The sequence below is a fragment of the Podarcis muralis genome, chromosome 13, assembly GCF_964188315.1.
Source record: "Podarcis muralis chromosome 13, rPodMur119.hap1.1, whole genome shotgun sequence".
Classification (NCBI taxonomy): domain Eukaryota; kingdom Metazoa; phylum Chordata; class Lepidosauria; order Squamata; family Lacertidae; genus Podarcis; species Podarcis muralis.
Genome location: NC_135667.1, coordinates 54,624,674 through 54,649,585, shown reverse-complemented (window position 1 = coordinate 54,649,585; position 24,912 = coordinate 54,624,674). Strand labels below are relative to the sequence as shown.

Sequence of the window (24,912 nt, the reverse complement as noted above, 5' to 3'; positions counted from 1 at the left end):
TACGAGTCTTGCAAAAAGAAGAAGGAAGGAATTATTCTGTCTTTAGTGCAGCGGGGCGGCGAGAAAAAGCAGCGCTTGTTGTCAGTTTTCGCATGCATGCATGCATAACACGCATGCACACATTTGTTCTCGCCTTTTGCTTCGTGCCCCGAGCGCGAAATTATGGGATTGCAACGTTTCCACCCGGGGCGCTGGCTTCGCTTGGTGGCCGCCGCGTTGAGACCCGCGTCGGAACTTGGGAAGAGCAGGAGGGAGTGGTTTAGTGGTCGGGGAAGAAGGGGAGGAAGGTGGAAGCGAAGCGGATCCCGCCTTCTCTAAACCCAGCCGCGGAGAGGAGGGAGAGAGAGATTGGCAATTAATGGTGGAGCTTTTGTTAAGAGCAGGGGCTGTTGCGCTGCCCTTTGGGATTTGAGGCCGATCCCGTATATATTCACACGTTACGGGGATTATCTCTCTCCCCTCCGCCGGGGCAACGGCAAGCGGCAAGATGAGCGCTGCTCGTTATTGTCTGAAGCGCCGCTTGCGCGCCTGCATTTGCAAACCTGCAGCCGCCGCTGCGCATTCAGTGGGTGGCGGGGCGTCCTTTGTCAGGCTGGGATCTGTGCTTTCCTGTTCTCCAAAATAGAGAGGGAAAACCCGGCAGCATCCAGGGAAAAGCAAGAAGGGGAAGGAAGCCTGAGGAGGCCGTGCTCCACCCAAGCCTGGTAATTGTGCGTGTGCGTGTCTTTAAAATGCATATGTAAAATGGTGTTTATTTCTAAGGAAAATGCTACCCCGTCTCTCTGCAACCTCTTTGCCCCAGAAAAGCGGCCAGGATGCCTTGCCAGATGTGTAACAGGTTGAGGAAATTTGTATTTCTCTGCTGCGGGGAAAGGCTCGCTGGGCCACAGATGGTCATTTTGTTCCCCACCCGGTCCTTGCGGCGCAACATCGTCGTGTGTAACTTGTGCAGCCCTGCCTGCGTCTACTCAGGAGTAAGTCTGCTCTCGGGCAAAGTGTGTGCAGGGCTGCAGTCCTCTATCTACACCCTTGTCTGGGGGGCGAAACCCCCGGATCATGGGGAAACGTGGATAGCATTGCGCTTTTTAAGGATTTTTGATGTAAGAAGTTGGGCTAGATGAGGCATTCTGACATCTAATATTGGTAGCAGCGTTTGTAAAGATTGAGAATTAAGATTGAGAATATTGCAGACCACTGTGGCTGTTTCAGTTGCTTCCCTGTGTAAAATCCTGATGAAGGAATACCAAAGGAGTGTTTATGGGATATACATCTCCCGGCTGCCAGCTTTCTGCCAGCTTTTGCCATTTCAAATGAAGTGATCTCAAAAACCCCAAGGCAGACCCTCTGGAGCCTGGCTAACCCCCAAGTGCAGGGAAGATGAGGGACCTGTAGCGCTGCAGATGTTGCTGGACTACAGCTCCCACAATCCCTTGCCATTGATCTTACTGGCGGAAGCTGATGGGAGCTGCAGTTCACCAACACCTGGAGGACCATAGGTTTTCCCATCTCTGTACATCTTGGGGTTGTTGTGGAAGAAGAGCTTGCACTTATCCCTCAATAAATTCTGTGGCCTTCTTGGCGTCTTCAAGAAGTCATTTGTACGTTTACATTCCTGTGTTTACCTCCAGACAGAAGCCAAAGCAATGTTTGCCTTGTTCCTATCCAGGCACTGACCAGAGCCAGGCCTGCTTAGCTTCAGTAAGGCTGATCTACACATGTTTCCTCTGAGGTAACATATAGGGAAGTAAACATGCATACAGATCAACCTATAAACTGAAATGTATTGTCAATTATCCTTATTAATGCAGGGAATTGCTTCTTTTGCTGAATATGCACATGGGAAAAGCACAATGCAATTTAGGATGATCCCCCACTCCCTTCATGTTTTTGAGTGTGGGGCAATATTTGAGGGGTTAACAGGATACATAATTAAGTGTTGAGAGACTTCTTCTGGTGAGCAAAGTCAGGACCCTGTGGATTTGAAAGGTAGGCATCCTTGCAGTTAACCATTCCTGCTTCACAAGAATATTTTGCCTAGAGTTATCTGCGATATAATGAATCCATTATAATGGACTGGTTTTAAGGTATGTTTGTTGGAGAGAAGTTGAAAATGCAATCGTGTGCTCCCAAGATCTTAGCAGAGAGTTTTGGCAGTGATACGGCTTGATCCATGGATCTACCGTGGATCTGCAGCACAGGAGCAACAATCTAGTCAAGAAGCTGGATACCTGTATTGTTCTTCTTTGATTTTATTGGTGCTGCAAAGCAAGAGAAGAAACCCTATTGCCATTCAAATGGTGTCCATGCACTGTGTCTTGTGATCAATTTTGCAGCGCAGGGCTTACCTGGGCTCCCCCCTCCCAATATTTTATTCCAGTTGGTACCCCTGGTTACAGTTGCCCAAACAGAATGTCTAGTTGTCATTTGGGAGCAAGATGGCTCTAAAGTCTTATTTTTCAAATGATGAACTGACAGTGTTTGATTATCAGCTAAACATTTGACTTGTTCGGATGACAACCTTGAGCTAGGTTAAGCACTTTGAGAACTTAAAGAAAAAAAGTCACTTTATCCAGGGACATCCACAGATATATAGGCCTATTCTTACCTCTTTTTCTTCATGGTGACCTGGACCATTCATAAGTTAAGAATATTCTTCACAACTGTGAGCAGGGCAGTGGGGTGGGGTAACTGAAGCAACAATTAACTATAACATTGTTCACAGCTCCTGCTCCAGCTGCACAGAAAAAAGGCATTTTGGTTCCTGAAATTCATTCTGATTGTGCAGACAAAATGTAACTGATAGAATTCTGTAAGATGCGGTAATCGCGTGTGAAAACAGTCAAGACCCAATGATCCCCACGCATGCACCTCCCCTGGCGCCCAGGCCTCTTCCCTTGGTTGCAAGTGGCTAAAAGCCACATGCAAAATGCACCTGGTGCCTGGCTAATTTTGAACACTGCATAGTAGGGAATTCTGAATTGTGTGAAGTAGCACTTTTGTTTGTCCTGAACTCTACTATTGGTGATTGTGTTGACTGACTGACTGATGACGGTGTAATATTCTAACACTTTTTTTGTGACGAAAAGGAACATTTTCTGAGCAGAATGTTACTTGCTGTGAAATCAACCATGCTTGCAAAAGTAAGCTGTCTGTTGTTTTTTATAGGTTATTTTGGCACTCTGGAGAATCAGAAGAAAATGCAAAACAGCGAAGTGATAAAACCTGCCAAATACTTCTCTGAAGTGGAGAAGAGTGTGTTGCTGGCATTAGTTGAGAAATACAAATATGTACTTGAGTGTAAAAAAAGTGATGCACGGACTATTGCACTGAAACAACGGACCTGGCAGGCCCTTGCTCATGAATATAATTCTCAACCAAGTGTATCGCTACGAGATTTCAAGCAGCTGAAAAAATGCTGGGAGAACATCAAAGCACGGACAAAGAAAATAATGGCACATGAAAGGCGAGACAAGGTAAAAAGGAGCATTAGTCCACTTCTAAGTAATCACATCCTGGGAAAAGAGAAGATTGCCAGCATGGTACCTGAGCAGGTGTACTTCTTACAGAGTCCACCAGAAGAGGATTCTGAATATCAGCCAGAAGCCTCCAGCCAAGGTACAGTTCTTTTCTAGTCACCTACAGTAAACTATTCTTGTAGCTTTACATTCCAAAAGTAGATAGAAAATTTGCAGTTTGCTCACCTGGTGATACCTCTTGTGGTGCTATGATTTTTCCAGTATAAGTAAATGAACACAATCTATATGGATTTAACTGGTGAGTCATGACACTTGATAGGATCATGCACTTTCCCTCAGGTTTGTCACAGCAGCACTAATTTTCTCCTGAAGAGGAGAAAAAGGTGAATGATAGGGGGGAATAAGAGAATGAGACATTAATCTTTTTTTTATAAAAAAAACAACCTATAACTTACCATTTGACCCCATGCCTGGTATATGTGTGCATGCATTTCTAATTATTTGGAATAATTAGTTTTAATAAGTTCACTTTATCATGATTTTATTTTTAAGCCATTTTGAGAGGTTTGACTCTAAATTCAGATTACCCTTCATAAATGTGAGTTTATATGTGAGCCTCAGGTTGCAATTAGGTTGGGTGTAAGAACATTGAAGACCACTGCATTTTGTTCCAGTACAGCCATGAAAATAATACCTACCATTCAAACTGTTTATATCTTAGTTAGCACATCAAAAACATGCTTGTATCCATTTGTGGGAGGCCCACAGGTTAGAGCAGCAGAGAGTAACCCTTTGTGGTCAACAACCACATTTCCTCAGAGGAACGTGGTCAGAAGCCACAAACCAGTGGCAGGACCAAAGCCTGGGCAGGGCAGAGCCGCTCCTTTTCTCTCCCATTCATACACCATCCCTTAATTCTCTCATTCACTCCCATTCATGCAAGTCCACAAGGAGCCACTGTGGCTGGCACACAGGCAAAGCTGCCAACCAGCAACGCAGTGCAAAGTATGGATATCAGTCAACCCACCAGTGGAACAGTCACTGGGCTTGGCCATGAACACAGCAGAAGCTGCAATGTGTAGGTGCCCCTAGCAACCTTTGTGCATCAGCCAATCTTCACACAGCTCCCAGCAAGGACCGCTGCTCTGCCCACCACATGCATGACCCTACACAAGAAAAGCACACACCCTAGGCGGACACCGTTAAGTAACACACGTGGACACAGTGGCGCCTCAGTCACACAGGGATTGGGACCCCTCACGACCCCTCGTACTCATGCATCACTGATGCCAAAGTACCGCACTCCAACAGAAACATCAGAGCATTTGTTGCAGACATGAGTGTGCAGCCCAAACAGGCACAGGAATGCAAAGCGCCATCAAAGAGGATCCACACCTGTCACACACCCTTCCAGGGAGCCCACAGAGCATTCACATAGCCAGGACAAGGGATGGGGGGGGCACGGCTGTCCCTAGCAAAAAAGCAAATTACACTTGGAGATTTCTAATACCGGCATTGGTTCAATGTTCTGGAGTTTCAGAGGGAAGTAAGGAAGGTGGAAAGCAAAAATAACCCCAGCTTCATTTCTCCCCTGTCAAAATCCTTGCTCTTCTTAATTACAACACACCACACTTCATGTTTTCTACCTGTTTCTTACCCTCAGAATCTGTTTCGCTTTGCTTCTCCTCCAGCAACGTTGCAATAAGTACGATGAGCAAAATATTCTGTCCTCTACACCCCAACCCTTGCTCCCTCGGTGCAGTTCAGCACTTCTTGAAAGGATTTTTTACCCACAACTTCTCCATTCCCTCATGCTTCTGACCCCCCCTCCCTTTTTTGCAAGTTGAGAAACTTTTTGCAAAGCTTTGCATACAAAAACAGCACCTGTCTCAAGGACAGTAAACCTCCTCCTTTTCTGTAAGGCAGGCTACTTAAGATGGACTGGAGCAGGTGAGCTCAGTGAAAAGAGTGAAATCTGTGCTCTGGCCAATGCTGTCATCTTCCTTTTTTTCAAAAAACCTACCTGTGCTCTGTCCCAATCTGTTCCTACGTCCCTGAAGGCTGCACCGAAGGAGGTGAAGAGCCGCAGGTTGCCCAGCTGTGGGTTACAGCTTCTCAAAATAAATCCTTGAGTTGAAAGAGACCTTTTAGCAGGAGGATATGAATTGTAGTTCTCTTGTTCTCTTCCCTGCCTGCTTCTTTCAGTACAAGCACTTCAAAGGACATCTCGGGTGAACTCCAAGAGGCCACTCTGAGCATTCCTCCCTGTTTTCTCAAGCCTGCTGAATTCAAGCCCCCCACTCTGAACTTTGGAGCAGGGGATAATCTTGTGCTTTGAGGTGCTTGAGGGCCTTCAAAGGGCATGTGGCCCAGACAGCATCCAGTCCTCTGAGGAAAGTGAAAGATCATATCAAACCTCCTGTGTCTTGGAGGTACTCTACAAAGTTCAACATGGTGTCATCCTAACTGTGAAGGCCCCTATAGAGCTACTCTCGCTACTCTCAGAGAAAAGCCTTGACAGTGGAGGCAAACAGTAGAGCTTTAAAGAGAGCCGAATTTCCTTTTCCTCGTCTTTTTCTCCGGCCAAACACTTTTTACCCCTACCTGTGCACCAGAGAGGAAGTGAGGGATGCCTACACACCCAGGGCAGCCGTTCCTCTTTCAGACTGCCTTCAACTCTGAAAGCCCTATCCTCTTCCACCCTATAATGGTAGTGCTTGTAGTTTGGTGCTGTCACAATGTCTAGTGTCCTGAATCTGCTTCAGGGAAAGATGACACAAGCTTGGCTGTGCAGTAATTTACTGTCGTTTTTAAAAATCACATTTGATACGCCATCTTTCCTCCAAGGCTGTCAAGATGGAGCCCATGGGGTTATCCTAGCTTATCCTCACTGCAACAGCTCTATAAAGTGGTTAAGCTGAAGGTAGCAACCACCCAGTCATTGGTTTCCGAGCACAATTCAAAGTTTAAAGCCCTAAACGGCCTCGGTCCAGTATATCTGAAGGAGCGTCTCCTCCCCCATCGTTCTGCCCGGACACTGAGGTCCAGCGCCAAGGGCCTTCTGGCGGTTCCCTCACTGCGAGAGGCCAAGTTACAGGGAACCAGGCAGAGGGCCTTCTCGGTAGTGGCGCCCACCCTGTGGAACGCCCTCCCATCAGATGTCAAAGCGATAAACAACTACCTGACATTCAGAAGACATCTGAAGGCAGCCCTGTTCAGGGAAGTTTTTAATATGTGACATTTTAGTTTATTTTTCATCTTTGTTGGAAGCTGCCCAGAGTGGCTGGGGAAACCCAGCCAGATGGGCGGGGTACAAATAATAAATTATTATTATTATTATTATTATTATTATTATTATTATTATTGATAGCTGAGACAGTTTGGGCTTCAAGTCTCCCAATGTATGTTTAACACTATATCCACTGCACCAAACTGGCTCTTGCATTGGAAAAAATTGAAAATTATTATAATGGTCATGTTTTTTATTTTATTTCCCCAGAACCTTTCACCGTTATAAACAGAGAACTGTGCGATGAAGACAAAGATCTTGTACATTTCCAGGTATGCGAAGGAACCTCGCAATCGGAGCCTTCCTGTTCAGCAGTCAGAATAACAGGCAGTAAAAATTTCAGAAGTAAAGCTGCCCAGGAAAGCGATCTGAAGAAGATGCATGAAGAAGAGCACCATCAGCAAATGTCCATCTTGCAACTGCAGCTGATCCAGATGAACGAGGTCCACGTGGCCAAGATTCAGCAGATCGAGCGGGAGTGCGAGATGGCGGAAGAGGAGCACAGAATCAAGATGGAGGTGCTCAACAAAAAAAAAATGTACTGGGAGCGGAAACTTCAAACTGTTACAAAAGAGTGGCCCGTCTCATCTTTCAACAGACCGTTCCCTAATTCGCCCTAGAGAAGGCAGCAGCCAGCCATAAAATGGACTGGCGTCACTGGTTTATTAGAAGAGAATGAGGAGGGGTTCAGTTATGCTAGTTTTGTATTTTTCGTTTGAGAGAATGCCTTCCCACTAGGCTGTGAACAAACATTAAGGAAGAGCTAAGGAAAATGTGGTATCTATTTGTTGTTTTTTAAGCCCAATAATTCAATTATTTTCATTTTTGGAGCATCCCCTTATACACACAGGAAGTCAGTAGGCGTATTCTGTGGTGCACACTTTTTGTCTAGAAAGTTCTTAACAGCAGATACGTAGCTGGGCATTTTAGTATTTTATTTCAAGTCTGAAATTTAAATTTGTTTCCAAGAAGCGAGAATTCTGACTTATCCTCCATAAATGTTTGTTGAGGTGGGGCTAGCAGATGGCCAGTGACTCAGCTGCATCGCTGAGCCAGAGGACATAATACGTTTTCCGTTTATTAATAGAATGTGGGGAAAGGGCAGCATCATAGCAGCAACTGCTTCAGAAGAGGCCATGGAAAGCTTTCAAACAATTGATTAGCTCTCTGGCCACAAGGGAAGTTCACCGCCACCACATTTCTCTCCTGCCCCTAACCATTAATGACGCTGCACTCAGTTTGCACTATAGGGCATGTCTCACCTGCCAGCTATATAATTTAGGGCAAAATTACTACTGTCTGGCCGCTTTTCTGCAGTTGAAGAAGGCATCAAGAAAATTACCATTGTGTGTGATTTGCAGCTGTGCACGTGTACTCCAGAGTAAGTGTATACAGGATTGCAGCATCACTTGGATACTTGGCACCTTTCCGTTTGGTTCATTTCAGCTTGCTTGGCTTCTCGTCATGTCAGGAAGGAGCCACCTGTCCATCTAGTACGATGCAGGTCCAGTTTCTTTGCATGACAGGATCACCCTCTCCGTACTGCACCTATCTCTTGGTCCCAGTCCACATGAGCCAGGGATCTGAAGTGAACACCAACCAAATGTATGGAGGTTAAAGTGTAGATTTACTGTGTAACTCGGGGCTATTTAAACACATTGCATTTTTACATGCAAGTCCCTGTAAAAATGTAATGAGTGCGCATGGCAAATGCCGATAATCTGCCACCACACAGGGAGTGGCTGTGGCTCCTTGAATGGGGAACTGGCAAACGCATTGAGCATCACAATGTGTGACTGAGCTCTTGAAGAGTTTTCATCTTCGATGGGAGGCAAGGGAATGAGAGAACCCACCACCCTCTAAGTAAGTGACAAAGGAGAAGCAGGCGTGTTTCTGTTTTAATGAAGCAGCAACCATGAATTTCCATGATTTCATATGTAGATTTGGCAGTTATGACTAATAAATGCAAATGGTGATATTAGCTTTTTCTTCTTCTGAAAATGGGGCAACCTTGCTGTGTTCATTGGGCTTCAGGTGGTTTTCAGTTGGATTTACAGGTAAATATTTTCAGATGCTGCTAAGACAGAGACCTGGAGCTACTTAAGAGTGCTGTCAAATCTGTTGCAAAACTAGCATGAGTAAGTTAGAGCTGCCCCTCTCTTATATTTACAGTAGCAGAGGGTTACCAGTAAAGTAGGGGGAGGCATAGTCAATTTTTCAGGCAGGTATAAGGAACATTTGGGTGTCCAGACATTGCAGCTACAACTTGCATCATCCCTAGTCATTGGCCATGCTTGCTAGGCCTGATGGGAGTTGTAGTTCAACAGCAACTGGAGGACCAAAGGTTCCCACACTAAGGGTACAACCTTGTTGCTTAATGTTGGTGAAGCACCATACGTTTGTCATTGCTTTCAGCGCTCCCATCTTGGAATGTCAAGGAAAGGGGTAAGACTTTAAAAGGGTGAGATTTTAAATAGTATATAATTGTGAGTTTGGAGTACAGTGGTGGGAATTACTCTGAATTAACTAAAAGGAGTGATCATGGTTTATGGTGCTGCACATGTGCACTGCACAGAATTAGCCATAAAGTCTTCCTCTTTTTCCTGTTGATAGGATGGTGTGCTGAAATACCAACTTGGGGAATGAGATGGGTATCTATTCATTCATTCATAGGTGCAGATCATTTACATGCTGACATGAAATCCTTGCTCTACCTCACTCCTCTCAAATAGAATCAAGCTCAAAGAAATTGAGTCGCTTCAGGTCTTTTCTGGTGCGTCCTTTGACTATAAGACGGGGTACAAATACATTCATTCTGGAAAAGCAAAATTTGTGTATTTTGGTAATGTATCTTTTAGTGCAACTTCTTATTGAGGAGCTCTGTTCAAATTTGTTAACTGTTGAACAGATCTTATGAAATATCTTACAAAGTGCACACTGGTTCACAGTTAACAGATTCCCAGGCAAACAAGAAACTATCAGAAGTATGGGGAAAGGGAATGGGAAGGTAACTGGAAAGAGGGCTGTGCTTATACTGTTGAGATTTTTGTGGTTCTTAAATGAGTTTATAACTTAGTATTTTAAATAATTTTCCAAAGGGAAAATAATTATGTTAGTTAATGCATGTGTAGAGCTTAAATACTGAATTCAAACCACTGCAAAAATAAATGCAGATTGCAGCATAATCCAATAGAAAAAAGAGGGAGCAATTGCAGCCCCAAGCCTCAGGAAATCTCAAGCCCTTTTGAAAGTATTTTGAGGGGAAATGTTAGGCTACTTCTCATTTGCCTACTCATTTTAGTGTCTTTGGTGCATATTAGGGTTGTCTGGTCCAAATTAGAATGGGACTCCTGTTCCTGTGTGCAGCTGGGAATTTCAGAAGGTGCATGTGCGCTCACCTCTGCGTGACAATTTGCCCTTGCCAAAATTATCACAAACTACTACCTGTAAAAGAGGGGTCACCCATGTGGACATCTCTATAGCTGAGGTGGAGCAGTTTGGACCTCATTTACAACGAGACATTAGGTTTTGCTTAGCACCCAGATAACATTCTCCATCCTCTATTCCTAAAACAAGCGTGTGTGGCAGGCAGTTTAATTCTAACATGAAGCAGTGCAGAGAGCATAAAACTCAGCAGTGAATTTAGCTGTCAGAAGTAAAGAGAAACTAGCCTGCGTTCATATATTTTATTACAGGAAATAGTAGTTTAGGTTTAGCCCCTGCCCAGCTCCCCCTTCTCCTTGGATGCCAATAGTATTTCCCTTTTCAATGAGCCTCAGTTTCTCAGCAGTTCAGAGTGGAGTTTTTTTCAGCTGCCGCTCCTGTGTCTATTTTTCGGTGGAGAGGGACACAAGTTGCACTGCAATTTTGCTGCCAGTCTTGAGATATTTCCATTTCTTTCACATTCTAAATTCTGAACTTTTAAAATACTACTTTATCATTTCTTTTTTATTCCTCTTCTGTCTTCTGTTCAGTGTTACCATGTTAAATAGATTTATATACTGGACACTCTCTCCCTTGAATTTTCCCCTCCCCTGTCATTTATATTCTTATTATTTAGATAATATGTAGAACTCAACATTTCATCCTCTTTGCTTTTGTCTAAATAGAGTTGTTTCCTGGTATATTGGATATAAAACTGTATGAATTCCTCACCACATTCAAATTCTGCAAGAAGAAAATCTAGATACTGTGAGATGTATGAATTGTGCCTTGTGTTTCTTTAGCGTGTACAATTCATTTTGTTTTGGCTGTAATCTGGGGTAGAAGGAATGAGCTACAGCAAATCACAAATGTTCTACCACCTGATTCCTGGTGCTTCATATTAAATTGCCCCCCTACTTTAGAAATTTCACCATGCATTCTCCATAAACCAAAGTTATATTTTTCAAGATAAGGGCTAGGACCTCTTTTTAAAGGCATGCTGAGAATTCTGAACTCTGTTCAATACAAAATTTTTCTACTTTTCTGCACATGTGCTGAGTTGCAAATACAAACAGCCCTGATTAATTGATCTGGTATGAACAAAGAGAAATACAACCCTTTGCTATTGTCTAAAATACTAGTTACAGATGGGTAGCCGTGTTGGTCTGCCATAGTCAAAACAAAAAAAATTCCTTGCAGTAGCACCTTAAAGACCAACTAAGTTAGTTCTTGGTATGAGCTTTCGTGTGCATGCACACTTCTTCAGATACCGTATCTGAAGAAGTGTGCATGCACACGAAAGCTCATACCAAGAACTAACTTAGTTGGTCTTTAAGGTGCTACTGCAAGGAATTTTTTTTGTTTTGTCTAAAATACTAGTTCATCTAAAAGGGGCTTCCTCAACCTCTGCCCTCCAGATGCTTTTGAGACTACAATTCCCATCATCCCTGACCACTGGTCCTGCTAGCTAGGGATCATGGGAGTTGTAGGCCAAAAACATCTGGAGGGCTGAGGTTGAGGAAGCTTGATCTAAAATTTAATGGACCAGTTTCTGCTCAACAAATCAGAATCTCCTCTTCTCATTGCCTAGTTTCAATATTCCCTTTGTGAGATGTTGCTGTCAGTTTTAGGGTACACATTCTTGACTTTTGTTTTTCGATATTTTTTTCATGTGGGGTTCAGCTTCTTTATTCCGTTTTAATGTTTGATTATTGTGAAACAACTTCTTATATGATGGTCCATAATCTGTTTTTTGTTTAATAGGACTGTTTAATTGGATTGTATTTTTTAAAATCTTCGTATTTGTTTCTTTAAATACAGTATACAGAACTGAGAAATGTCAAGGGACAACTATATATGAATGAGATGGTGGGGCGTGGGGGAAATAACCAAAGCCTCATCAGTATTCAGACAAGTGTTCTGAAAATAGACATTAGAGACCTGAACAATACGGTGAAGAGAAATAGAAATGTTTGCAAGTAGAATTCTCAGGGGTGCCCATGCATCACCCACAGACACCAGTATACCCACCAGTACCTCCTGTGGAACCCGCTCAAGGTCCTCGTAAAATGTCCCTTAAAAACCCACAAGAGACTCTTTGCTCTTCATGTTCAGTTCCTGGTCAGAGGAGAGGGGCAAAGAGCTTCTGTCTCTGCGTAAATGTGGTGGTGGCCAATGTCGTTGGTTTCCCCCCCGATTGGGAGGCAGGGCCCTCACACCATTTTGAGGGGCTCTTCTTTTTTCCCTGATCTTTTAGCTATGGTGGTCATTTTGTGCCACATGCCTTTATATGATTGGTGCGCAGAGCACTGTCTCGATTTTCCAAGTATGCCCATTGGCATGAAAAGTTTGGTAGTCTCATCTACCATGCCGGATAAAGTAAGGCCAAGAATCAGAGAGCTACCTAATCACCCCTAAGGGATTGGGCAAGCCTTCTAGGGTTTTTCCTATAAAGCTCCAGGGCCCGGTGCCATACCACAAGCTGCTTTTGAAATTCCCCTCTGTTTTAAAAGTAGTTTGCCATGAGACGCAAAAAAGGCCCTGTTCAAGAAACACAAGACAAAATCCCTCTTAGGGTGCAATGCTATGCCACTTCATTTGGGATTTAGTTCTTGTAACAGGACTACGATTTGAGCAGGCATGTAGGAGTAAGGGGACTGTTCTGAGCAGATGTATAGGATTGCATCATAAGGAACTTAGGCCTGAGTAATATCGGACTGTACCATACATTTAATCAGCCAACTTTAAATATATGGAATGGCTTTCAGTTTATAATTCTGAGCTATGATAAATCTGATGGAGGTTAACAAATTTAAGAATTGGTTCTCTCTGTGATTTGGTGGAAACATTTAAATATCCTAACAAAATTACAGTTAGATCGTTGTTAAATGTGCATTCTTGTGAACTTCTCTATTTATTTAGCCATTTGAAATCATAACTCATAACTTTTTGCTTTAAGTCCATGTATATTTCAGGCTTCTTAACATCATGGCAGCTTTCAGCTAAGGTCTCTGCAACTCGTGACCCATGAGGCTGACTGCAGCAATTAGCCAGATGCTGTGACTTGCCATGTGCTTCAGGTGCCCCCAATTCTGTGGTTCCATGTAAACAGCAAAAACAGGAGGCTTATTAGTGAGCTGTGTTTTGTTTGATGGGTCACAAGTTTATTTAGGCCTGCTGGAATGCTTATATACCATTTTCATATTTAACACTTGTCAAATTTCCAAATAGCTATTTGTTGAGTATTGCTCCTCCCACCCCAACGTCCTGCTTGCCTGTGTGGGTTTCTGTAATGTGCTGTGTTTGAGCAATGTGCCCTAGTTATACAGGACATGCCTGCTTTAAATATATAATGGTAATGCCAGACAAAACCTCTAAGCACTGGCCATAAATGACAGGCTCTATCACCCACCCCACCTCTTAATTATGGGTGGGCCAAGTATTTGCCAACCCAGTGATGGATTGTCAGGGTCAGTAATGAGGGCAATTTGGCATAAGAGACTAAAGAGATCAGGGAGCAGAAATAACAACAGTTTGGGGGTAGGGAGGATGGAATTCTGCATTTTAGGAACGGGGTGGTGGAAAGGGTGTGCGGAAGAGCGTTTAAGTGGTAGATTCTTTTCCAGGGTTGGTGCCGAGTCTACCATGTTTTCATACCCATCTGCAAACATAGCTGTCAAGCGTCCCTTATTTGGCGGGACAGTCCCTTATTCTAGCGCCATGTCCCGCTGCTGTCCCTTATTGATGATGTCTCTTAAATAAGGTACTGAAGGTAATGGGGCCCTTTCTATGTCCACCTTGCTTTGTCAACAACAAATTATTGCTGTTTTTTGGTGTTGAATATATGCTATATGGTAATTTATGGACCTAATAGGTATCTAAAGCCATTTGCACGCAACAAAATGTGTATTTCATCAAAGTAATTGTTGATCCCTTATTTTGGCTGCTGGTCCCTTATTTTCGAGGCCGCTGGTCCCTTATTTTCAAATCTGTAAGTTGACAGCTATGTCTGCAAACCCCACGGGATGAATGCAGAGAGAGCAAGCTAGGCACAGAAGAAGTATCAGGGAATGGTCCTAAAGTTTACTACCTGAGTAGTTCTCAACATTGTTTCATCTAGTTGGCTCAGTCCTCCAAACCCTTGTACCTTTTCTCAAGTAGCAAGGCCAACATGTGGAATCCCCACTTACCAAGATTTTGGGGGGGGAGGGGTTGGGTGTGTATGGATGCCCTTTCTTGTGCCCAAGAAAATGAAGCCTAAATGTAGAAACAGAGTATGTTGTCGTTAAAAGGGTGCTATCGCCATAAGCTGTCAGTGTCCTCGGTGATTAAATCCATCACATCATTTCCAAAACTCCATTAACGCCACACCTGTACCCTAAGCAAGGTGAAATATGCAAGTGAAACTTTTTTTCCTGGTACTCCAGGCCTGTTGGATTCTGTCCACTATCACTGTTGTGTACTCTCGCAATGCAGATTAGCTTATACAGCTTTATCACCACCAACAATGCCTAGGACTTCTTTTTATTGGTTTGTACTACTTCAGTGTGCTTTTGGAAGCAATTCTGCAAATCTAAGGTACGTATTGAAAATACGTAAAAATTTCACAACTGGGAGTGCTGTGGCATCTATTAAATGTGATCTGCAAATACGGTAAATAAATTGGTACAGTATTTGAAAAATCTAGTGTATAATTCTATCTAAAAGCAAAGCAAGTTACTTCTAGTAGGGCATCCACAGATAAGTGGGCAGAATTTATTTTTAAGTAGGTGGGAAAAGGGAAGATTGAGGCTTATGGTACTCTAATGTTGCTGTGGAACCCTTGTAAGGGTCCTTAAAGGCTTACAACATTCTGGGCTGCAGGTAGGGGAGAGAGTCACAACATTTTGTTGCAGGCTCGTTTTACATTCATATACTCCAGTGTACTCTTGATGGTAACAATTGGTGTTCATATTCTGAAATGCAGCCTTGCAGCTGTGAGACACATATTTCGGGGTATTGTTGCTGATATCAGGTGGAATACTCCTAAATAAACTGCTTTAAAGTTGACGGTATAATTACAGTTTTTAAAGTATATAGAATATTGTTCGCTCCTATACTCAAAAGAGTTTTCTGCTGCGGGTTTGTTTTTCCACAAACAACCAAGCTTTAGTTTTCTTTCCTGGCCATTGTAAAATACGTGTTTAGAACTCTGCTTCTCAAGTGGTGAGTCGAGTCCTGCAGAATTTTTTTCTAGCTGAGATGCAGTTTGACCCAGCAAGACAGACTCAGTGGTTAGCTGCATGAGCAGAGCTCCTCTGCCCACGTAAACCTCTGGCCAGGCTGACACAAATGAGAATTTTGCCCCACGTTTGTACCTGAAGTGTAGTAAAACTAACACTGGGTAGATAGATACAGGGGACCAAATAGTTTGTCGTGTGTTGGCCCACTATCTAGGCAAATAGAACAACCCCCTCCTCTGCTTACTGGGTATTCCTTATTGGAGATAAAACCTACTTTGGGAACAAGTGGCCCTTCTTAACTTGACCTTCCTATTTCAGACAGGGACCAAAGTTAATCTTGCCAGTCATGATCTCTTACTTCATCTACAGTGTATCTGGGTGGTTCTGATTGGGTTGGATCACCTGTTCTGCAGATTCATGTAGATTCATGTAGTCTTTCTTGGGATCAGCCACTTCAGTGGGGAGCTTACTACAGTACTTCAAAGTCTGCACAAAGTATGTGCAGAAATCTATGAGCTCTTCTAATTTAGTACCAAAGCCGTTTCTGCTTCTAGCAGATTAATTTACTAAACTGCATTGTGGAAAATACCGAAAACTGCCCCCACCTCCAAATAATGGATTTTTGCTCCATTTGGTTTACAGAACTGTGACCTTGTACTTCATATAGATGTATTTAAGGAATTAGGAGATCTTTATTATATAACTTAGTTTCATGATGGAATTTTTTGGTGCAGGATCTGTTTAATAATATTTATTTTCATCAGGAAGAGACTAAAGTCAAGCAAAGAATTCATAATAAGATGACTACTAGGTGTACATTTTAGTGCCTTGTTTATTGTATAATGTGTAATCAAAATGAAGGATTTCTGATAAAAATTGTATTGCTAGTAGGAAAAATTGTATATGCACATAATTGGTTCCAATAAATCATGAGTTGTTAATAAATCTTGAAAGTTTCCTCACTGAAAAATCCTATTGTGCTGTGGTCATTTTTATTTTACTTTTATCCTAAGTACCAATCCATAAAGTATACTGTGCAGCAATAAAAGCAGTACAGGGTAGCAATGTTATGACAGGGATGGCACCAGTAAAATTCAAAATTCAAACAAAAAGCACCGTACACTGAGTCGGAGTTGATATTGTTTACAATGTCTGGCAGTTAACTCCAGGGTTTCAGACAGGACTCCTTTCCAGCTGTGCATTTTGATGCAGGGTGGGATCTCTGGCTCTCCAGATGTTCCAGGACTGCAAATCCCATCCTTGACATTGGCCCTGCTGGCTCAGAATGATGGAAATTGGAGTCCAACAACATCTGGGCAGCCCTGGTCCCCCACTCCCGCTCTAGGTGCTAAGGATTGCATTTGCAGCCTTCTGCATGCAAAGCGTGTACTGTACCCCTGAGCTACAGCCCTTTCTCCTCTTTATCCTCGCTTGGCCCTGTTTTAGGCATTGTCTTTGTTCCTTTTCCTCTGGGTTCTCAGACCTGGGCACAGCTAGCATATTTCAAGTGTTGTGCATGTACTTGTCTGCTTTCCTCCTTGCCCTATGAGTGACTCCCATCCCTGCCATAACCTGACCTGACTTTATTTTTGAAGATGACTCTTATCTTCCCCTTTCAATTTGCTATGTCAATGGATTCATAATTCCAGCTTTCACCCTTGTCTTTATCTGAGTCATCTCTCGCACCCAGTTCCAAGCCACAACCTATCCCTGGGGTAATGGCACTTACACCCACATAATTTATGACTAAAAAAGTTACATAACTAGAGACATAAAGGTAAAGGTACCCCTGCCTGTACAGGCCAGTCTTGCCAGACTCTAGGGTTGTGCGCTCATCTCACTCTATAGGCCGGGAGCCAGCGCTGTCCAGAGACACTTCCGGGTCACGTGGCCAGCGTGACATCGCTGCTCTAGCGATCCAGAGCCGCACACGGAAACGGCGTTTTCCTTCCCGCTAGTAAGCAGTCCCTATTTATCTACTTGCACCCGGGGGTGCTTTCGAACTGCTAGGTTGGCAGGCGCTGGGACCGAACAACGGGAGTGCACCCCGCCACGGGGATTCGAACCGCCGACCTTTCGATCGGCAAGCCCTAGGCGCTGAGGCTTTTACCCACAGCGCCACCTGCGTCCCAACTAGAGACATACTTTCCTTAAAGTATTCTGATTTCTAGAAATGACTTCAAAAGAATACAATTGATAGCTCTTAATTTGTTTTAAACCTTTTATCACCTATAAATCTCCATTGGGGACATGCCGTTTCAGCGGCGAAAACAAAACTGAACCTTACCGGTGTGGCAAAAGAATGCATATATAAAGGAACAGACACAAGTTCCTGAAAGCAGATTAATAGAATTCAATATGGCAAAAACAACATTGAATTCCTCATTGATTGATGTTGTCATGGTCATGCAGAGACTGTTGGACTGACAGAATTAAAGGATGAGATGTGTATTAAAAGAGCTTAGATCAGACATAAAGTAAAGGTAAAGGGACCCCTGATCGTTAGGTCCAGTCGCGGATGACTCTCGGGTTGCGGCGCTCATCTCGCTTTATTGGCCGAGGGAGCCGGCGTACAGCTTCCGGGTCATGTGGCCAGCATGACTAAGCCGCTTCTGGCGAACCAGAGCAGCGCACAGAAACACCGTTTACCTTCCCGCCAGAGCGGTACCTATTTATCTACTTGCACTTTGACGTGCTTTCAAACTGCTAGGTTGGCAGGAGCAGGGACCGAGCAACGGGAGCTCACCCCGTCGTGGGGATTTGAACCGCCGACCTTCTGATCGGCAAGTCCTAGGCTCTGTGGTTTAACCCACAGCGCCACCCATGTCCCTGATGAGACATACATCAGACTAAAGAACGCACAGGACCTGTGGATAAATATATGGACCCTCTTCTGCTGGAAGAAGAGAAGGTAAGGGGGAAAGGGACAGCTGTGGATGGTGGGTTGGAGTGGACATCCTTACAAAGGATGCTGGAAGAAATGAATGGATTTATGATCAGATAGAAATCCAGGGACAACTGGAGATGGCAGAGATGGAATTGAGAGACAAGGGGCTTCGTGCGTAGGTTCTAGAGAACATACAAGAAGGTTTAGAAGCAGAGGTCGGATGGCCATCTGTCATGGATGATTTAGCTTGAGGTTCCAGCATATCATGGGGCTGGACTAGGTCCCTCCCACCTTCTATGATTCTACGCTGAGCAACTCTTCTTGCAACTGATCTCAACATGGCTCCTGACTGAGGTTTCAGTTCTCTGCTGGCCTTTCCCCCAGAGCTTGCTTCCCTCAGCATGCACAAACTCATGGGCCACTTCATTTCCTGCTGTCACTTAAGGTTCCTCACTGGGAATTTTTTCTCCCCCCCCCCTTCCTTTTTCAGTCATGGTTGGAGACCTGCCCCTGCCATCCGGAAGCAGGTGGGCAGAAAGAGATGGAGCTCTCTTGGAGCAGGGAAGTTCACTGATGAGCACTGCAACTGTTAATCAACTTTCAGCCCTGTCCTTCACTGCCCCAAATTCTTTCATTCTTTAAATGAGTGGTGTGCCCCTTCCACGGGAGGTCCAGAAGATGGCAACATGAGAACAGGGCCTTTTCTGTGGTGACTCCCTGCTTATGGAATACTCTCCCTAGGGAGGCCTGCCCTCATTATGTTTCTTTTGGGGCCTGGCAAAAACTCCTCTATAACCAGGTCTTTGTGCTTTAACCAGTGCTTTTTTCTGGGGGGACGCAGACCCCAAAACATTTTTTGAATCTATGTTTGGCCTCATTGAGGGGCAGTATTTCAATACAAGTAGGAAAATTAAGGTAAAGGTAAAGGTACCCCTGCCTGTACGGGCCAGTCTTGACAGACTCTGGGGTTGTGCGCCCATCTCACTCCAGAGGCCAGGGGCCAGCACTGTCCGGAGACACTTCCGGGTCACGTGGCCAGCGTGACATCGCTGCTCTGGCGAGCCAGCGCAGCACACGGAAACACCGTTTACCTTCCCGCTAGTAAGTGGTCCCTATTTATCTACTTGCACCCAGAGGTGCTTTCGAACTGCTAGGTTGGCAGGCGCTGGGACCGAACGACGGGAGCGCACCCCGCCGCGGGGATCCGAACCACCAACCTTTCGATCGGCAAGCCCTAGGCACTGAGGCTTTTACCCACAGCGCCACCCGCGTCCCGTATAGTAGGAAAATTAGAGTACCCCTAAACATTTTTTTTAGAAAAAAAAGCACTGGCTTTAGCTATCTGTGGCCTTTTAGAAGTGGGCAGGATGTTGTTGAAGTATTTCCACCTGCTTTGTTCTTAGTGTATCTAAGTTGGTTGGTTGTAAGTTGCTTTGTGTTGCCTTGGGAAAGATAAAATAAGGTTGTTGGTGCATAGCTGTCAACTTTCAGATTTGAAAATAAGGGATCAGCAGCCTCACCTGTCCCGGGGACAGTCTACGGGATATCTAACAATCCGGGATAGCAGCGGGAAACAGCGCTGGAATAAGGGAATATCCCGCAACAAAAAGGGAAGGTTGGCAGCTATGTGTTGGTGGCATCCATCTGTCTACAGAGACAATGGAATGTGCCTTTGGGGGTGAAGTCAAACAGCAGAGAATCACAGCACCAGCTGTGGCTGCAGAGACCAGTAAACTGCTACTGCTACTTCCTGCATTGTTTTTGCTGCCTTAGCAGCACTGATGCGACCCCCTTGGGACACAAGTCTGGGCAGCGTGTATGGAGGTCCTGGGCTGCCCCAGACTTTGGCACCAGCTTGGCTGCAGGAGTTGTCAGAAGGAGGCATACAAGGTGCCGTCAGAACCTAATTTAATAAATAACAATGTTAAGGGCCCTGGGGCCCTCACGGTTTCCCAAGGGTGCCAAGTTGCTAATGCCAGGCCTGAGCTGGATTTCGAAAGGGTACATGGAGAGCTGAGCTGAACACTTCCCCGCCTTGCTGCCCCAATGCTCTGTACCTGAAGCAGCCCAACCACACTTCCAATATCAGGGCCACATTGAGAGAAATATTTATTTATACATACATACATACATACCCTGCCCATCTGGCCGGGTTTCCCCAGCCACTCTGGGTGGCTTCCAACAACGTATTAAAATACAGTAGTCTGTTAAACATTAAAAGCTTCCCTAAAGAAGGCTGCCTTCAGATGTCTTCTAAAAGTCTGGTAGTTGTTCTTCTCTTTGACATCTGATGGGAGGGCTTTCCACAGGACGGGTGCCACCACCGAGAAGGCCCTCTTCCTGGTTGCCTGTAACTTGGCTTCTCACGGTGAGGGAACCACCAGAAGGCCCTCGGCACTGGACCTCAGTGTCCGGGCAGAACGGTGGAGGTGTGGAGACGCTCCATCAGGTATACTGGACCTGGGAGAAAAGGGGATGTGGTCACAGAAGGTGAGGTTTAGGAGTGGGGCAATTCATCTTCTGTTACATAAATTATTCCCTCTGCTGTGTTATGCTCATGCAACCCTGCAGCAAGGAAGTGGTCCTTAGCGTTGATGCTAACATGCTACCATTTGTTGTTGTTTAGTCGTTTAGTCGTGTCCGACTCTTCGTGACCCCATGGACCAGAGCACGCCAGGCCCTCCTGTCTTCCACTGCCCCCCGCAGTTTGGTCAAATTCATGCTGGTAACTTTGAGAACACTGTCCAACCATCTCATCCTCTGTCGTCCCCTTCTCCTTGTGCCCTCCATCTTTCCCAACATCAGGGTCTTCTCCAGGGAGTCTTCTCTTCTCATGAGGTGGCCAAAGTATTGGATCCTCAGCTTCACGATCTGTCCTTCCAGTGAGCACTCAGGGCTGATTTCCTTCAGAATGGAGAGGTTTGATCTTCTTGCACTTGCTACCATAGACCTGCACAATTTAAAAATAAATAAATAACGTTGGTGATAAAATATTTTGCATGAATAAAATCGATTCCAAAATAAGTGCCTGCATGATTAGAGTCCTTTCTACGGCTGGGTGTGTGGCGGAATAAAGAGTGCCCGTTGCTCTGGCTTAGGGCGGGCAGTTTCGCTTGCAGGCGGAAAGGTCCCGCTCCGTCTCCTCCAGGGAAAAGGGCCCGGGAATGTTCCCCGCCTGAAATCCCGAGAAGCCGCTGCGGCTCTTGCTCTGGGCCGGCCCGATCCCGAGCCCGACGGAGCAGTCCCGCGGCCGAAGCTCTGCCTGGACAGTTAGCGGCGACCTCGGGCGGCGCAGTCCGGCTCTTGCGCGCCCTCCGATGCCGCCTGCGCGTCGCAGCAGCAGCGGGAGGGACGACAACATCGCGTGCGAAGCAGCCGCGCTGATCGCAGGGAGGCTCCGCTCGCCCGCACGCTCTTGCACGCCGGCCCCGCCAGGCGCGGCTCCAGCAGGGGAAGCGGCGGCGAAAGCTCCGGCTCCAGTCCCGGGGAGGCGAGACGGGCATCGCCGGGGCTGCCAAGTGCGGTGAGTCTCGAAGGAGCTCGGGGGGCTCGGGATTTGCAGAGGGGGCGAGGAATCCCCTGCGCAATATTCCCACGGGTGCAAGAGGCCGGGTCGCCCTTCGCTTGCTGGCTTTGCAACAGCTTTCTGTTGGCTACTAAAAAAAAAGCCGCAGATTTGCTAACCAGGAGCGGTTTGGGTTTTTGGGAAGCCTAGTTTCTTGGACAGGTGTCTCTGGACGATAGAAAGCAATCGCGGGCTTTTGCAGCTCAGCAAGCAGGATTGGGCTCAATGGGCGCTTCGCCCTCCACCCATTGCAGAAGAGCTCCTGTGTCCCTGTTGCTGAATGGAGAACTTTCCCCAAGAGTTATTTCTGCGCATTTATTACCTGGCAGCAAGTTCCTCCGATCTTAGTAGGACTGGTGAACCTTTAGTAGGGTAGAGTGGCTGGTGCAGCAACTTCCCCCACCACAATGCTGCTGTAGTGATGGCAGACGGATCTCCTTTCTGTGCAGATCTCCGAGGTGCAGGATCCGTCCCGGGTCTCTTATCCGGCAACCCGATCTGCTACTAGCAAGATTTGAGTTGCAGTAGAGTTCACCCTTCAAAACCCTTTGCCTCCCCCCAACAAACTAAAAATATTTGTTAACTGGAATTTCAAATTATAAAATAGGACGTATTTCCCGGTCTTATTTTAAATCGGCTTCTTTCTGGGTAAACATGGATAGTGCGAGACACAGTAGTAATATTTGTTTCGAAACATATTTATATTGGTGAAGTTTATTCTTATTTGAAACCGGCTTTTAATGCTAGTTTGGGAACATGTAGGGTAAGAGAGACTCTGAGAATATACGAAGTGCCTTTCGTTCCCCACTGACACATCTGAGCTTCAGAACAAGGGGTCTAAACCGCAAAACATCTCTCATTTTAGAAATTAATAATTGGCAGCTATGATTCTTTGCTTATGCGTCACATTGCCTTTTTTACTGCAACTTTTACTCTCCTCATTGCGTGCTCTCTCTTTCGCTCTACTCTAGTGAGTATGTAAAAACCCTTGCAGATTATTGTTCAGGGTCATGGCCCGAAAAGAGAGAAAATGTATTTATAGGATGCTTCCTGCTATTTGCACAACTTTATAAAATATGGTGCAATAGCCCGAGAAGGTGACTTTCAAGAGGGGGGTGTAAGCTAGTAAAAGGTTGTTAGTGCAAATAAATTCTGATTCTAAGTTCCTTCTGCTTCAAAATAAGACTAAACTGTTTATGTGGAACTCAGGATGCAAGCCAGGTAAATGTTATCTATATTTACTCAGAAGTAAATTCCACAGTATCTGAGCCAGGGGCGAAACCACCCGGGTCACAGACCCGGTTTGTCACCCTCATTCACATTTGTGCGCACACACGCACAGGCTGGGAGCCTAAATGGTCCCCTCTGGAGGCTTCACCCAGGGCAAAAAGCCTGGCTGCACCCCCCCCCCCCAACAGGGCCATAGCTATGGCTCTGCCTGAGCACAGAGTTGCAGTTATATTTACATAATCCAGTTAAGTTTTGCTTGTTTATTTGTTTGTTTACACCAGGGGTCAGCAAACTTTTTCAGCAGGGGGCCAGTCCACTGTCCCTCTGACCTTGTGGGGAGCCGGGCTATATTTTGAAGGAAAAAATGAACGAATTCCTATGCCCCACAAATAACCCAGAGATGCATTTTAAATAAAAGCACACATTCTACTCATGGAAAAGCATGCTGATTCCTGGACCGCCCGCAGGCCGGATTGAGAAGGCGATTGGGCCAGATCCAGCCCCCGGGCCTTAGGTTGCCTACCCATGGTTTACACTGTCCCCATCCATTGCCAGCTCTTGGCCAATAGAGGCGCTGCTGGTCTCCTCCCACCCTTGTTCCCAGTGTAGAAAATTACCCCCCCCCGCCCCGTTCCTGATGTAGATCCCCTTCTTTCCTGGCGGGGAGGGAGGCATTTGGTGGTTTGCCTCAGTTACCAAAATGTCTTGGGCTGGTCCTGGTTATCAAAGCATGAAACGCCCATAGTGGATATAGGCAATTCTACCATGGAGGCCCCAGGAGCCTTCGGTGGCAGCTTGGAATCTACAGCGCCCCAGATTGCGTCCCTTTGGGTGGGGGGTTACCCACTCCAGAACAGTCTACCTACTTCCTGGACCCAGGGCCACAGTACACAAATGCTCTCCATCCTTCATTTAGAACCACACATAGGAGTTCCTCAAGTTTGCTGACTTCCGCTGGTCTGGAACAGATTCCTTAAATACTTTACTAATAAATTAATTTAAAATAATTTTAGTTATAATTCCATATGAGTGCTTTGATTAACAGACAGAATTAAATTAAATCCAAGTACACTTAACTGTGAGTCAGGCTCTTAGACGATTGACGAACCTTTTAAACTGCTAGCTAAGTGAACTTATATACTTCAATTGGCTAATTTTAAGCTAACTTTGAAGCTGTGTAAGATTTCTCTTGAGTAAATATTGTAAGCCTTTTGAAAATTGCCTTAAACATCTCTTCTAATGAGATGGACACAACTAAGTATGCACCAGTGCCATTCACACTCATCCTACAGAAAATTCCAATTGAAATATGATTAAAATGAAGTCACCAAATTAATATTGTCGGTGAAAATAGTCCATCATCTTTTACTGTGGTTTCCAAACTTCCAATCTTCAGGGATTCCTAATCATATTGACTTTGTGCCGGAACCCCTCTGCATTGTAAAAATTCTGAGGTGTGATGTAAAGAGTCACTTTTTTTCTAGATGACCTTCTTTGATAGTTCTGGTCTGTTTCTGGGGAGGTTAGACAATGGTGCTTCTACTGAGTGTTAACCCACACTTTCTAGTGCACTGCCCTGATGGTGTCCTTATCACAAAATACCTGATCTTTGGGGGAAGTAGGTCTTTTGCGCGATGAACCTTATTTGTGGATCCTAAAGTTGTCAGGACACAGGTGGTGCTGTGGTCTAAACCACAGAGCCTAGGGCTTGCAGATCAGAACAGTGGTGGTTCGAATCCTGGCGACGGAGTGAGCTCCCGTTGCTCGGTCCCTGCTCCTGCTAACCTAGCAGTTCAAAAGCACAAAGTGCAAGTAGATAA

General features: G+C 45.2%; 2 protein-coding genes across 4 annotated transcripts in view; both read left to right on the top strand.

The window, feature by feature from the left end:
* Positions 1–10,966, top strand: MSANTD3 (Myb/SANT DNA binding domain containing 3). 3 transcript variants are annotated; one of them, XM_028702180.2, is made up of 3 exons: positions 1–710; positions 3,166–3,615; positions 6,976–10,966. In XM_028702180.2, the coding sequence occupies exons 2-3, from the start codon at positions 3,198–3,200 to the stop codon at positions 7,383–7,385; spliced, it is 828 nt and encodes a 275-aa protein (XP_028558013.2). In that variant the 5' UTR covers positions 1–710; positions 3,166–3,197; the 3' UTR covers positions 7,386–10,966. The 3 variants fall into 3 exon arrangements, with proteins under 3 accessions (XP_028558013.2, XP_028558014.2, XP_028558012.2); XM_028702181.2 differs by having other exon boundaries at positions 1–716; XM_028702179.2 differs by having other exon boundaries at positions 2–704.
* Positions 10,967–21,508: 10,542 nt separating this feature from the next.
* Positions 21,509–24,912, top strand: part of AHRR (aryl hydrocarbon receptor repressor) — a 50,602-nt gene continuing 47,198 nt past the window's right edge. Inside the window, exon 1 of the mRNA XM_028703845.2 lies at positions 21,509–21,820. Coding sequence (XP_028559678.2) covers positions 21,615–21,820 — 206 coding nt within the window. The 5' untranslated portion in view covers positions 21,509–21,614. The remainder of the gene's footprint in view (positions 21,821–24,912) is intronic.

Bases quoted from the DNA above. Each gene is read 5' to 3' on its own strand.
- MSANTD3 (XM_028702180.2), top strand. From the start codon at position 3,198: ATGCAAAACAGCGAAGTGATAAAACCTGCCAAATACTTCTCTGAAGTG. The intron at 3,616-6,975 runs GTACAGTTCTTT...TTATTTCCCCAG, and splicing joins GCCAGAAGCCTCCAGCCAAG to AACCTTTCACCGTTATAAAC.